Source organism: Oncorhynchus nerka, linkage group LG14, assembly GCF_034236695.1.
Source record: "Oncorhynchus nerka isolate Pitt River linkage group LG14, Oner_Uvic_2.0, whole genome shotgun sequence".
Lineage (NCBI taxonomy): Eukaryota > Metazoa > Chordata > Actinopteri > Salmoniformes > Salmonidae > Oncorhynchus > Oncorhynchus nerka.
This window is the reverse complement of record NC_088409.1, coordinates 71,982,041-71,998,240: the sequence shown is the minus strand read 5'-3', so window position 1 is coordinate 71,998,240 and position 16,200 is coordinate 71,982,041. Positions and strand designations below refer to the sequence as shown.

General features: G+C 42.6%; 1 protein-coding gene across 1 annotated transcript; it reads left to right on the top strand.

Moving 5' to 3' along the window:
* Nucleotides 1-953: 953 nt before the first annotated feature.
* On the top strand, nucleotides 954-15,996 carry LOC115141835 (Na(+)/citrate cotransporter-like). The gene is made up of 12 exons (XM_029681080.2): nucleotides 954-1,432; nucleotides 3,072-3,200; nucleotides 4,186-4,322; nucleotides 4,726-4,943; nucleotides 5,141-5,315; nucleotides 5,436-5,558; nucleotides 5,693-5,905; nucleotides 7,398-7,504; nucleotides 7,650-7,771; nucleotides 11,399-11,560; nucleotides 13,703-13,840; nucleotides 14,095-15,996. Exons 1-12 carry the CDS (start codon nucleotides 1,331-1,333, stop codon nucleotides 14,218-14,220), a joined length of 1,752 nt encoding a protein of 583 aa, XP_029536940.2. The 5' UTR covers nucleotides 954-1,330; the 3' UTR covers nucleotides 14,221-15,996.
* Nucleotides 15,997-16,200: the final 204 nt, after the last annotated feature.

Sequence of the window (16,200 nt, the reverse complement as noted above, 5' to 3'; positions counted from 1 at the left end):
TGTGAGTTTTGGACATTTTTGCCCTGATTCATACATTTTTAATAATTTATGAGTGATAAACATGTCCTATCAATGATTTAGGTCAACTCTGTAGTGATTTTGTACGTCTAAATTAGAAGAAACCAACAAATGAATATGAACAAATGATCATTTCATGTCCAGCTTATTCTGTCCAAACTTAGGTCAAGCACTCAGCCAGTGGTTGTAGACTAGAGACATACACAATAATCCTCACAAACATTACAAAGTGCTTATTCCCTTATATTTACTGTTAAATTCTGGTATTTTCAGAATTCAAATCATGCCACACAAATCCAGGTACCCAAACAAATGACCTAATGATCACTGAACTGCAGCTAATCAGAAAACCCACAAGGTGGCGATATAAGATCCTTTGAGATCAGCTCAGGGTTCGTCAGTGATCCTATGGGTCTTATGTGATGGGAAAAAATATGTATAATTTGTAACTAATAAAACACTGACTGGAATAAAGTATTGCACCGGACAGATACAATTACCTCATATATCTCATATAGTTTGTCTATAGAGCTAGTTCGCTCTAAAACAGTAGGCTATCTTCTGCATGTTCTGTTGTGCCTCTCGCAATCTCAATGAGCTACTACTAAGATAAAGTTTAATCTTGAGAATGACACGTATGGTACACTCCATATGTTTTAATGTTATAAGGGCAATGACTAAGCACAAAAAAATTGAATCTTGTCCAAATAGTTATGGCATTTGCTGTAATGACATGTAAGAATTGGCTTCAAAAGAAGCAGAAATGTGACTGGGCATGATAGTGGAAAGCCCATATACTGGGTCATAACCCACAGAGCTTAGGAGACCGAAGGGAACATCATTACTGCTGTCTGTGTAGACCCAGAGGACTGTACAGGGAAAGGTCACTGAACAGCATGACACTTCATGACTCATCAGACATAATTCCAAACACTATCAATTTTAGGGAAGTAAAAGAAAGTTAAGTTTATAATTTTTGTTAATTTCTGTGCTCATACTTAAAAAACAACATATTTTAGGTGTCCTGCTAGTACAGGGTTTCATTTCTCTCTCAGAATATTTTTTTAATGGATGTTTATTGAAAACGTTGTGGTAAAGGTATTCAGGATCCCACCACCGTTAAATCTACGTTTAGCCTTCTCTCTCTCCATCTTTCTCCCATCATTATATGTTCGTGCGCTCTCTTCCCTCTCATAGTATCAGCTGCGGGACTCCCCCTTTCACTTCCTCCCCTCCCCCGACCTGCTCGAAGTAAAACGACCGTCCCTAGTGCTCCAACTTTCTTTGCCTCTGCATCTCCTAAAGTCATAGGATGGCAGCATTTCTGAAATCCCTTCGGAATCTGAAGAATGAGATCGTTCTATTCTCTACCCCGTTACTTCTTCTCCCGCTGCCTTTAGTCATTGGAACAAAGGTATGTCAATTGTCACATTTGTTTTGCACAGATTCATACAAACGTTTTTATGTTTCAAATATATTTTATGTATTTTGAAAGCGGTTTTATATTGTTGTTTAATTATATTGTTTGATTTGTAAAATGCAAAAGTGGTTGGTAATTTATGAATACTTTACTTTATTACAAAGATGTTTGTATAATTAAATTGATCCTAAACCTTCAATTAGACACTTTTTGGAAAATGTATTGAAGCAGGTCTAATCTGTGGTTGAGAGACATTTAGTCATTGCATAAGTTTTGTTCAGCCTTGCACCTGTTGATGCAGCCTGAACAGTGAGTTGCAGCATGGCAGAAGCTATGTAGAACCATTTTTATATTTGTTTAGCAGACACTCTTATCCAGAGCGACTTACAGGAGCAATTAGGGTTAAGTGCCTTGCTCAAGGGCACATTGACAGATTGTTCACCTAGTCAGCAGGGATTTGAACAAGTGACCTTTCGGTTACTGGTCCAACGCTCCTAAACACTAGGTTACTTGCCGCCCATCATCCCTGTGCCCTGAAACGGTGTCAAAGACAGTTGTTTTAACAATATATGGCAGGTCATTTCCAGCGTGGGAACACTGGTTACACTGAATCCTCCTGTCATAGGTTCTTCAAATGCCACCCTATTCACTATAGTGCACTACTTTGACCATAGCCCCTAGTCTAAAGTAGTGCACTACATAGGGAATAGGGTGCCATTTGGAACATAGACTTTACATGCCACCGAAGTGGAGACTCGGTCCTAGTGTTGCCACCACTGCATCATGTGTTCTCACCCATGGGGCTATAAGCATGTTATCTTTGTCTAATTCTTGGTGTGTAGTTTCAGTGTATCAGAATCAATACTAACTACGTCATCATACCTAATCTGTCATGCACACACACACACACGCACACGCATACACACACACACACACGCACACACACACACATGCACACACACACACACACACACACACACACACACACACACACACACACACACACACACACACACAAACACACACACACACACACACACACACACACACACACACACACACACACACATGCATCATAGAGGACTGCTGAGTAATACGTGTGGACTGATCAGTGTACAGTAGAGACTAGCAGGTGCTGCCATAGACTACAACACAAAGTGATCTTTAACCCCAATCAACATACCTCGGTACCAATTAACTATAATCTCTCCAATTTAGGATTATATAATGTAACTTTTGTGTCATATAATTTTCCTGTCAATAACAGCAGTACAGATCTGCTATCTAAATTTGATCACACTGTTGTCGCAGACAATATTCCTGCGCAGAAGGAAATGCAAATTGTAGTATATTCAAGGCTTGAAAAAGCTTCTAAGGTTTGTAATTTCCATTTTGAAATGTCAGACTTGCCCTAACAAAAAATGTATCCACCCCTAAATGTTTTTATATGAATTATAATTCAGATAATAATTAACATTTCCTGTCTGCAGGATTATTTTCCTTCTGTGAGAAGCAGGGTCAAATTAAGATATTGCATCTGTATGAGCCAGCAGTATTCATTCCCAGATGTTGTGGTGTGTTGGATGTTCTGACCTGTTGGTGACCTGTTAGATCTTATGTATGTGTTGTGCAGGAGGCAGCATGTGCCTATGTGATCATCCTGATGGCAGTGTACTGGTGTACAGAGGCCTTACCTCTGGCTGTCACTGCCCTGCTCCCTGCTGTCCTCTTCCCCATGTTTGGCATCATGCAGTCCAAAGATGTAAGCCAGACTCTATTTCAAGCCATCTTTCAATAACATGATGAATGAAACTACTATAAAACTGTGTAATGAAACTGTACTATAATAGCCTACTAATATTAAATATATACTGAACAAAAATATGAACGCAACATGTAAAGTATTGGTCTCATGTTTCATGAGCTGAAATAAAAGGTCCCAGAAATGTTCCATAAGCACAAAAAGGGTATTTCTCTCAAATATTGGGCACACATTTGTTTACATCCCTGTTAGTGAGCATTTCTCCTTTGCCAAGATAATCCATACACCTGACATGTGTGGCATATCAAGAAACTGAATAAACCGCATGAATTACATAGGTGCACCTTCTGCCGGGGACAATAAAAGGCCACTTTAAAATGTGCAGTTTTGTCATACAACACAATCTCACAGATGTCTCAAGTTTTGAAGGAGCATGCAATTGGCATGCTGACTGCAGGAATGTCCACCAGAGCTGTACCCAGAGAATTATATGTTAATTTCTCTACCATAAGCCGCCTCCAACGTTGTTTTAGAGAATTTGGCAATACGTCCAACCTGCCACAGAACCTCAGACCACGTTTAACCATGCCAGCCCAGGACCTCCACATCCGGCTTTTTCACCTGCGGGATCGTCTGAGACCAGCCACCTGGACAACTGATGAAACTGAGGAGTATTTCTGTCTGTAATAAAGCCCTTTTGTGGGGAAAAACTCATTCTGATTGGCTGGGCCTGGCTCCCATAGCTGCGCCCCTGCCCAGTCATGTGAAATCCATAAATTAGGGCCTAATGAATTTATTTCAATTTACTGATTTCCTTATATGAATTGTAGCTCAGTGGAATCGTTGAAATTGTTGTGTTTATATTTGTGTTCAGTATACTTCACAATGGTGTCTGCACATTGTTTACAGTATTGGTAGATGTTTGCATATGCTTACACAAATACACTGTGGACCCATGAGTCACTTGTCTGTGTGTGTCTTCCAGGTGTGTATGCAGTACCTGAAGGACACCAACATGTTGTTTGTGGGAGGACTGATGGTGGCGGTGGCAGTGGAGCACTGGAACCTGCACAAACGCATTGCCCTTCGAGTGCTGCTCTTTGTAGGGGTGCGCCCCGCTCTGTGAGTGACCCTCAACTAACTAACTGACCGACCGACCGACCGAACGAAAAAACTAGCTAACTAACTAACTAACCCATCAATACAAATCCCTTGCTATTCTTGGGACTATATCTATCTCTAGAGAAGGGAAATCAGTTCATCTGTATGACTATCTACAGATATAGATATAATATTGTATTGACCTTGCCGTTATACATGATGAGGACATATTACCTAACATTTCACTCTCTCCGTGTCAGAGTGTATTTAGCCTTTTAACTGATCTTTTTTTTTGTCTTATGACCTTCTAAAAGCTCATACATGCTTATAACAAGTTATAAAGCATTTAACCTGTATGCTATGCCTGAAGTAAAGTGTTACAGAATATTCTTATTCCACATTCTTTGGTTTCCTGTCTCTCCAGTCTGATGCTGGGCTTCATGGGGGTGACAGCCTTCCTGTCCATGTGGATCAGTAACACAGCCACCACAGCCATGATGGTGCCCATCGTCCAGGCTGTTCTGGAGCAGCTCAACAACTACACAGAGACTGAGATGCCAGGGATCCTCAGCACTGAGGAGGACACCCAGCCTCAGGAACCCACTGACAGCAAACAGACGGAGAAACAGGCAGAGGGACATGGTGAGCACTGAGCAGAGAAGGACTAATTAATGAACAGTTCATTTGTGTTTTTAATGAAAGAGTTTATTATCCGTTGAATGAGCTCGGGGACCATGTAAGCTTATTATGGGGCATATATATGAGAAGTGTGCATTGCAAATGTTTGCTTTGAGACTATTTATGCTGTTAACGTTCCTATTTGGACTGTGTTTGTCCAGTTGTGGTGACCTGTTTAGACCCGTTTGTGGAGGCTATCCGGCGTAAGGAGGCTGCAGACAAGAAGAAGATGTGTAAGGGCATGACGCTGTGTGTGTGCTACGCTGCCAGCATCGGGGGCACTGCCACCCTCACAGGGACTGGCCCCAACCTGGTGCTCAAGGGACAGATGAACCAGTGGGTACCTTCAGCTATGGATAGTGTCCTCAGTGTATTTCAGTACTTTCAAGTCATGTATCTTTCAAATAATATTTTTCTTTATGTGTTAATGTTACTAATTTTTTATGTTTCCCTCAGGCTGTTTCCTAACAATGGCGATGTCATCAATTTTGCGTCCTGGTTCGGCTTTGCTTTCCCCAACATGATCCTGATGCTGACCCTGGCTTGGCTCTGGCTGCAGTTTGTCTTTATGGGATTCAAGTGAGTTTCAGATTAAAATGTGATGTTTTATCTTTCAGTCAGAGATCATCCTCATTTGAATCACTCTACTGAATTCAATTTACTACTGAAGTCACCCTTTAAGCCTCAACCACTTTCTCTCCCTCCATTCCCAGTTTTAAGAAGACGTGGGGCTGTGGGGCAGTAAAGACAGAGAAAGAGATAGCTGTGTACAATGTGATCAAGGAGCAGCATCGTCAGCTGGGCTCCATGTCTTTTGGAGAGCTGAGTGTGTTGGGTCTCTTCAGTTGTCTGGTGGTTCTGTGGTTCACCAGAGATCCTGGCTTCGTGGCAGGCTGGGCCACATACATCTTCAATGCTGACGCAGAGTACGGCCCTTTACTGTTCATGCATACTACACTGTACATGCACAGCATATTTCACAGGCCTAGTATGCTTTTCAAATGGCATTCTATTCCCTTTATAGTTCACTACTTTTGACCAGGGGCCATATTGCTCTGGTCAAATGAGCCATTAAGGGAATATGGTGCCATATGAGATGCAGCCTTATTCAAAACAAAGAAGACTTGTGACCATTACAAAAACATTACATTGACCAATTATACACTATATATACAAAATTATGTGGACACCCGTTCAATTAGTGGATTCGGCTATTTCAGCCACACCCGTTGCTGACAGGTATATACAATTTAGCACATATCCCTGCAATCTCCATAGACAAACATTGGCAGTAGAATGGCCTTACTGAAGAGCTCAGTGACTATCAACGTGATACTGTCATATGCCACCTTTCCAGCAAGCCTTGGTCAACTGTAAGTGCTGCTATTTGTAGGTGCTGTTATTTTGAAGTGGAAATGTCAAGGAGCAACAACGGCTCAGCTGCGAAGGGGTAGGCCACAAAAGCTCACAGAACGGGTCACTTCACTACCGAGTTTCAAACTGCCTCTGGAAGCAACGTCAGCACAAGAACTGTCGATCTGGAGGTTCATGAGATTGGTTTCCATGGCCGAGCAGCCGCACACAAGCCTAAGATCGCTGTGTGCAATGCCAAGCGTTGACTGGAGTGGTGTAAAGCTCACTGCCTTTGGACTCTGGAGCAGTGGAAACGTTATCTGGAGTGATGAATCACGCTTCACCATCTGGCAGTCCGGTGGATGAATCTGGGTTTAGCAGATGCCAGGAGAACGCTACCTGCCCCAATGCATAGTGCCTACTGTAAAGTTTGGTGGAGGAGAAATAATGGTCTGGAGCTGTTTTTCATGGTTCAGGCTAGGCCCCTTAGTTCCAGTGAAGGGAAATCTTAATGCAACAGCATATAATCACATTCTTCCAACTTGGTGGCAACAGTTTGGGGAAGGCCCTTTCCTGTTTCAGCATAACAAAGTCCCTGTGCACAAAGCGAGGTCCATACAGAAATGGTTTGTCGAGATTGGTGTGGAAGAACTTGACTGGCCTGCACAGAGCCCTGACCTCAACCCTATCGAACACCTTTGGGATGAATTGGAATGCCGACTGTGAGCCAGGTGTAATCGCACAACATCATTGCCCAACCTCACTAATGCTCTTGTGGCTGAATGGAAGCAAGTCCCTGTAGCAATGTTCCAACATCTAGTGGAAATCCTTCCCAGAAGAGTGGAGGCTGTTATAGCAGCAAAGTGGGCACCAACTTCATATTAATGCCCATGATTGTGGAATGAGATGTTTGACAAGCAGGTGTCCACATACACCACATTACCAAAAGTATCTCACTTCCCATATGCTTCAATAATTCACAAGAAAAAATAAGCAATAAAACATGAATTGTATGTCTGAATGCTGACAGATAACCACCCTATCTTTATCCATTCTTCCCTCCAGGTATGTAACTGATGCCACAGTGGCAGTGTTCATCGCTGTCCTTCTCTTCGTCCTACCTTCCAAGCCCCCACGCTTCTGTTGCAGGAGGTCCCAAAGCTTTGACACTGGTAAACCATGTTTTAAAACAACACATAAAATGTAACAAGCACGGTACCTGATATTCAGTATGCTACTTTAGTATGTAAGGATATGAAGACTTGAAGACCATTACAATAGCATATCTGTAACAGTGATTCGTTAACCCCTCTACAGAGCACCAACACCCAGCTGGCCCCACACCAGCTCTGCTGACCTGGAAGGTGGCCCAGAAGAAGTTACCCTGGAGCATCGTTCTCCTCTTGGGGGGAGGGTTCGCCCTGGCCAAGGGCAGCGAGGTGAGAGACAAGGGCCAGTATGTACATACAGATGTAGGATCACCCTGTTGCAGGGGAACTTTCCTGACATCCTGGCAATGCAAAACTTGTAGTGTATTTGAGGTTTATTCATTAATTATAATCAAATCAAATGTATTTATATAGCCCTTCGTACATCCGCTGATATCTCAAAGTGCTGTACAGAAACCCAGCCTAAAGCCCCAAACAGCAGGTGTTGAAGCACGTTGGCTAGGAAAAACTCCCTAGAAAGGCCAAAACCTAGGAAGAAACCTAGAGAGGAACCAGGCTATGAGGGGTGGCCATTCCTCTTCTGGCTGTGTCAAGTGGAGATTATAATAGAACATGGCCAAGATGTTCAAAAATTACCAGCATAGTCAAATAATAGGTCTGGGACAGGTAGCACGTCCGGTGAACAGGTCAGGATTCCATAGCCGCAGGCAGAACAGTCGAAACTGGAGCAGCAGCACGGCCAGGTGGACTGGGGATAGCAAGGAGTCATCATGCCAGGTAGTCCTGAGGCATGGTCCTAGGGCTCAGGTCCTCCGAGAGAGAGAAAGAGAGAATTAGAGAGAGCATACTTAAATTCACACAGGACACCGGATAAGACAGGAGAAGTACTCCAGATATAACAAACTGACCCTAGCCCCCCGACACATAAACTACTGCAGCATAAATACTGGAGGCTGAGACAGGAGGGGTCAGGAGACACTGTGGCCCCATCCGATGATACCGCCAGACAGGGACAAACAGGAAGGATATTACCCCACCCACTTTGCCAAAGCACAGCCCCCACACCACTAGAGGGATATCTTCAACCACCAACTTACCATCCTGAGACAAGGCCGAGTATATCCCACAAAGATCTCCGCCACGGCACAACCCAAGGGGGGCGCCAACCCAGACAGGAAGATCACATCAGTGACTCAACCCACTCAAGTGACGCACCCCTCCTAGGGACGGCATGAAAGAGCACCAGTAAGCCAGTGACTCAGCCCCTGTAATAGGGTTAGAGGCAGAGAATCCCAGTGGAAAGAGGGGAACCGGCCAGGCAGAGAAAGCAAGGGGGCGGTTCGCTGCTCCAGAGCCTTTCCGTTCACCTTCACACTCCTGGGCCAGACTACACTCAATCATATGACCCACTGAAGAGATGTGTAAGGGTTTTCCTCCTCTTCGTCTGAAGAGTGTAGCAAGGATCGGACCAAGATGCGGCGTGGTAAGTGTCCATGGTTATTTATTTAAAAACATAAACTGAACACTCAATGAATACAAAACAATAAACGTGAACAAAACCGAAACAGTACCGTGTGGCGAACAGACACGGAAACAATCACCCACAAAACAACAGTGAAACCCAGGCTACCTAAGTATGATTCTCAATCAGAGACAACTAACGACACTTGCCTCTGATTGAGAACCATACTAGGCCGAACACAGAAAAACAACCTAGAAACACAAAACATAGAATGCCCACCCAACTCACGTCCTGACCAACTAAAACAAACAAATAACACAAGAACCAGGGTCAGAACGTGACAAGATGAGTCTTCAGTAAAGACTTAAAGGTTGAGACCAAGTTTGCGTCTCTCACATGGGTAGGCAGACCAATTCCATAAAAATGGAGCTCTATAGGAGAAAGCCCTGCCTCCAGCTGTTTGCTTAGAAATTCTAGGGACAATTAGGAGGCCTGCTTCTTGTGACCGTAGCTTACGTGTAGGTATGTACGGAAGGACCAAATCAGAGAGATAGGTAGGAGCAAGCCCATGTAATGCTTTGTAGGTTAGCAGTAAAACCTTGAAAACAGCCCTTGCCTTGACAGGAAGCCAGTGTAGGGAGGCTAGCACTGGAGTAATATGTAATATGATCAAATTCTTGGGTTCTAGTAAGGATTCTAGCAGCCGTATTTAGCACTAACTGAAGTTTATTTAGTGCTTTATCCGGGTAGCTGGAAAGTAGAGCATTGCAGTAGTCTAACCTAGAAGTAACAAAGGCATGGATAAATTTTCTGATTTTTGCAATGTTACGTAGATGGAAAAAAGCTGTCCTTGAAACAGTCTTGATATGTTCGTCAAAAGAGAGATCAGCGTAGAGAGTAACGCCGAGGTCCTTCACAGTTTTATTTGAGACGACTGTACAACCATTAAGATTAATTGTCAGATTCAACAGAATATCTCTTTGTTTCTTGGGACCTAGAACAAGCATCTCTGTTTGGTCCGAGTTTAAAAGTAGAAAGTTTGCAGCCATCCACTTCCCTATGTCTTAAACACAGGCTTCTAGCGAGGGCAATTTTGGGGCTTCACCATGTTTCATTTAAATGTACAGCTGTGTGTCATCCGCATAGCAGTGAAAGTTAACATTATGTTTTCGAATGACATCCCCAAGAGGTAAAATATATGGTGAAACAATAGTGGTCCTAAAACGGAACCTTGAGGAACACCGAAATTTACAGTTGATTTGTCAGAGGACAAGCCATTCACAGATACAAACTAATATCTTTCCGACAGATAAGATCTAAACCAGGCCAGAACTTGTCCGTGTAGACCATTTTGGGTTTCCAATCTCTCCAAAAGAATGTGGTGATCGATGGTATCAAAAGCAGCACTAAGGTCTAGGAGCACGAGGACAGATGCAGAGCCTCGGTCTGATGCCATTAAAAGGTCATTTTTCACCTTCATAATCCACATAATAATTAATTTCCTGTTGCTGCAGGATTATTTTCCTGCTGTAGCAAACTGGCTCACATTAAAATTCTATATCTCTACAGTATAATCTTTGTTCGCTTTCCACAGACACGTTTTAACCAAAAAAGTCAGATCCTCACTCACTTTCATCAGGATCATTGTGACAAAGGGACATGTTTGATTAGTCAACACAGCAACACCCTGTTCACTTCCCAAGTACGATGAAACGTAGGGCATATAATGTGGGATGATACAGGTAACATATTAGCTGCTTACTTAGCTACTAAAGTAGACTAAAATCAACCTTTCTGTTTTTGAAAAACTGCACACAGTATGTACAGGTAACTGCCAAAATAAAGGAAACAAAACACCATCATAAAGTGTCTTAATAGGGCGTTAGGTCACCAAGAGCACAATGTGCCTTGGCATAGTTTCTACTATTGTCTGGAACTCTATTGGAGGGATGCGACACCATTCTTCCACAAGAAATGTCATAATTTGGTGTTTTGTTGATGGTGGTGGGAAACACTGTCTCTGGTGCCACTCAAGAATCTCCCATAAGTGTTCAATTGGGTTGAGTTCCGGCGACTGAGACACATACAAACACAAATATACACACACAAACACTTAAACCCCTTATGCCACTTTGAAACCTCTCTTTCAAAGTCACTGAGATCTCTTCTTCTAGCCATGGTAGCCAAAATAATGGACAACTGGACATTTTTAAACATGACCCTAAGCATGATGGGATGTTAATTGCTTATTTAATTCAGGAACCAAATCTGTGTTGAAGCACCTGCTTCATTTACTCAAGTGTTTCCTTTATTTTGGTAGTTACAGTGCCTGAACATGTGTAGATGTATGTGAGTCTGGTTATGTATCCGACACTAAAAGAAGAGTGCCATGGTTGTTTGAGACTGATTGCATGATTTTGTACATGCCCCTGCAGGAGTCAGGTCTGTCTATGTGGATGGGGGACCAGATGACTCCCCTCCACACCATCCCACCCTGGGCCATCGCTGTCATCCTGTGTCTGCTGATCGCCATCTTCACAGAGTGCACCAGTAATGTGGCCACTGCTACTCTCTTCCTACCTGTCCTCGCCTCAATGGTAAGACTCAACACACAGCTCTGTATTAATAACACAATACTAGGCCCTTGTTACATGGAGTGGAACAGGGGAACCCAAGAGCAGACTCAGATGAGGAGACTGAGATGAAGTAACCAAGGTATTAATTGAAACACAGGGGGAAGATGGAGTGCAGGTCAGGGGAAGCTCGGGCAGGTTGCAGGAAACCAGGTGCGGAGGCTGAGGCTGGAGCGAGAGGAGTTGGGACAGGGTAAGCAGGTCCGTTGGGGAATCCAAGGGAGTAGTAGAGTGGGGAATACAGGACAGAGTAGCAGGATGAAGAGACGTGGGACTGGAGACAGGGACCAGAGTCCAAGCGGGCTGAACTGTAGCGGAGAGGAAAACAGCATCAGGCAAGGAAAACAGGCACAACAAGATAACAGGATCTAAATAGTAACAAACGGCTAGAAGCGTAGACTGACTGAGCAGAGATTACGATCTGGCAGTGTGGAAGTGGCAGGACTGAGTATTTGTAGAGGTCTTGATTATGGAACAGGTTGCAGCTGGTGGCGATCGGCTCTGACTCCAGCACACCTGTCTCCGCCCACACAATCTCACAGAGAGCAAGAGAGAGAGGGAGAGAGCACTGGGGGAGTGGCGGCAGGTCAAGGAGACACAGGATGAGCATTAGAGGGCGTGGCAGAAGCAGATGTAACAGCCCTACTACACAATACCACACCACTACACAATACTTCACAATACTACACTACTGCACAATACTACACCCTACTACAATCCTACACAATACTACATTACAATACTACAAAATACTATACTACTATACAATAGTACACAATACTACACTACTACACAATACTGTTCAATACTACACAATATTACAATACTCCACAATACTGCACAATACTACACTACTACACAATATTACAGTATTACACAACTGGAAGCAGGAATACAATAGCTATCCAGTCTGGTAAACTGCTCTGACACACGGATACGTATAGTACATGCAGCAGCAATACTTTCAATAGCCTGAACACTGTAGCTCCTTGATGTGAAGTACAGTGCTTACCAGTGTAAACCCATTCAGAAATCTCCCCTATAGGAGTGCAGCATTGAAACTACTCCCCGTGGAAGCCGGCCTACATGTCCTTGTTTGGCTGCCCTGGCCTGTGTTGTTAGTCATTTGAGATGAATATCTTTGGTCCCCTTCCCTGGGCCCCTCCTTCTATAGCCACCCTGCCAAACACATCAATTGAGCTCTGTGACTTGTCCTGGTGCCCACCCCCATCTACACTGATGAATGGTATCACTGTGCCCAGTGCCCAAGCACTCAGAGAGGACCCATGCTGGGCCATGCCGGAATGTGCCAAGCTTGGGTATAGAGAGAAGGATTTATTGAGGTCAAAGCCAACAGGAGTGCATGAAGATGACATAAGTATAGAAAAGGGTGAGTGAAAGAGGGGAAGGAGAGGAAGAAAAATGGGGTTAGTGAACCAACTACTCGTTACAGTGAAGTCTGGGAAAGAGAGGATGCTAGGATGTGTGATTTTGTGTCTAGCTGCTCGTTTTATGTCTGTATTGTCTTTCCAGACTGCTACAAAAATAAATCCAACTAAATGATATAACATCCATTATATCTGTTGAGGAAGGTCCTGACGGAGGAACTAATTACTGTCGTGTGAATTTTTGGGGGATAATATTCATCTCTACCGAGGCTTACATTCTAATCTATGTTTTGCTATTACAATGTGGTTCTACACCGTTCTGGATGCGTTTCTGTGGTGCGTTTCCATTTTGCCTGCCATGACTCAGACCCCAAACAACATAGCATGTATAAGAATTACATCTTAATTACACACGCCTAATGGACGATTTTGAACCCTAGAATTACAAACACTAAAATCAGAGATAGTGTTATGAGCCAGTGATTACGGTGCAGAAAAGCACCAAAGCAGACTTGAGTGTTGTCATTAGGGATGCGTCCCAAATGGCGCCCTATTCCCTATATAGTGCACTACTTTTGACTAGGGTGCATGGCCTCTGGTTAAAAGTAGTTCACTATGTAGGGAAAACATGTGCCATTTGGGACTCATAGTAAGAGTGTCCTCCTCAGCCCAGGCTCAGACAGCTAAAGATGTGTGTCTGTCTGTGTGTTTATTTCAGTCCCAGTCCATTGGAATGAATCCTCTGTACGTCATGGTGCCTTGTACTCTCAGTGCTTCCTTTGCCTTCATGCTACCTGTGGCCACACCGCCCAATGCTATCGTCTTCTCATACGGCTACCTCAAGGTTTCTGACATGGTGAGTTACAGTACATCATTTTATAAAGATAATATAATCTAGTGAATTGTCTATCTTATTATTCATTAACAAAAATAAATAATAGCAAACAAATCCTAAATCAATTTAGGAAATGTCTTAACGTGCCATTTACAAATCATTTGAGGACAATTGTCCTGGGCCACAGATCACTTGATTGCCTTCTCCTGTTTGAATGATTGCTAACAGAACTTGAAATTCATTGCACCTCATTTTACTTCCCTGCTCTCTCCCAGGCTAGGACAGGTATAGTGATGAACATCATCGGCATCCTGTGCATCACTCTGGCCATCAACAGCTGGGGCAGGGCCATGTTCCACCTAGACACCTTCCCTACTTGGGCCAACACTACTGGGGTTTGAGGGCACCGAGGGGCCACGGTCCACACCATGAGGAATGCACATAGAGGGCCCTTAATGTGCCATGGACCTCTGGCGAGAAAGGCACCAACGTGACTGGTCGTGATAGGTTGTTGGGAGAAAAGCCACATGGCTTCCATTACAAAGGACACTTGAATAACCCTGTGGAAAGAGAGGATGGATGGATGGATGGGTGGATGAGTGGGTGGGTGGGTGGTCAGGTGGGTGGGGGGATTGGAGGATGAGTTTAACTGGAGAGATGAGGTTAAAAGAACTACTGTACTTTTAATGCTGTAATGTGTTATACAGAGTATGTCCAGTTCCATTTAAAATGCCCAAGTATTATCTCCATCAAATTATCATGTTCTCAACTTCTCACTCTCAGAAGAAGGTTCTGCCTCATATTTGTTGGTCTGTTTATATCTCAAGACCCATAGTTCAAATCCATTTGGGGTTTAAGATTTTTGATAAACTGTTAATTTGCACAAAATAGCTTCTGAACTATGTTTCCATGACCAAATAATGTATGCCATCTTCTCTTTTTGCTAATCTATAGTCTTATATTAACTTGTTTTCATTTTGCTCGTAGTCAATGGTGAAACATGGTGCATTGTACTTCCGACCCCATTTGAACTTTGAATACTGTATGACTGTATAACTTGAGATCCCTCTGTACACACTTTTCTAAACTTGAATCATTGGGGCTGGAAAATGCAAACATATTGAAAACTCAGATATGTGAATACACTGTACAATGGTTACTGTGTGCGGATACTTTGATGTTTCTCCTTTACTATAACAGTAATATAATATGTAATTCAATACTTTTTATTGAATTATTGGTATGTTATCTTGATCAAAAGTTGTTTATTCATAAGATGTAATATAGTTTATATATATAGTTTATTGTATATGGTGCTTGCTATTGCACCCTCTGAAATTGACAAAATGTCAAAGGTAATGTCTGGGCTGCTTGCATGTACAGTCAGAGATGGGCAAAGATTACAAGATACAATTACAGAATACAATTACAGAATACCATAAAGATCAATGTATCAAAATAAACTACAAAATACTTGTATTTTGAAATGTATTTAATTAAATGACATGTATTTTGTATTTTAAAATACAGAAATAGATTTGCAAGTTGCTGGCCCGAACTGCAACAACATTCTCAGTAACGGTTACAGAAATGTTTTACTTGCTATGACTGTGATATGTTGTTGTTTATCTACCTTAGGTGAATGCACTGACTGCATATGTGAAAATGAACATACCAAACTGAACTGCAAAGTACACTGTGTATTATTATTGGCCTTGTTTCAGGGTCATGTCTAGAATGGATACAGCTTAACCTAATTTTTGAACCTGCTAAGTTAATTATCCTAACCTACTGCGTAAGTCCTCCTAAACCTGCTATGAAAAGTCCATTTTGACAAAGCTGTGTCGCTTTTACACAAAACCTTGTTTCGGGGCAGAGCTCATTAGAATAATACTCTGCTTGCTTTTCAACTGTCCATTTTTACATACACATTTATGTTTAGTTCATTTAGCAGACCACACCATAGTGCTGTTAGACTTCTGATACCAATGCAAGGTGAAAGGGAGCCACAAAATGGTGAACCGCTATACAAAATGAAAATACGAATTACTGTATAGCTCTTGAAAGTATCTTGTTACAAAATACATTGGAGTGTAGTTCAGCCCAGTGTAATACAAATGACAAAATACATCTCTGTACAGTTTCATATAGGAAAATAAAATATGTAATCATCTTAACGGACCAAATATGTATTTTTTTCCCATAATTGTTATGTGTATATAAAACAATCACTTTCACACAAAAAACAGTACATTTTGTTAGTGTTGCCTGGGAAGCATAATGTTACCGAACCTAAATTGCTCCTAATAACTTCATTCATCCATGTGCCATTAGTTACATAATGAAATGGGAAATTGTTGGTTGTCTTGAAAAATGGACCA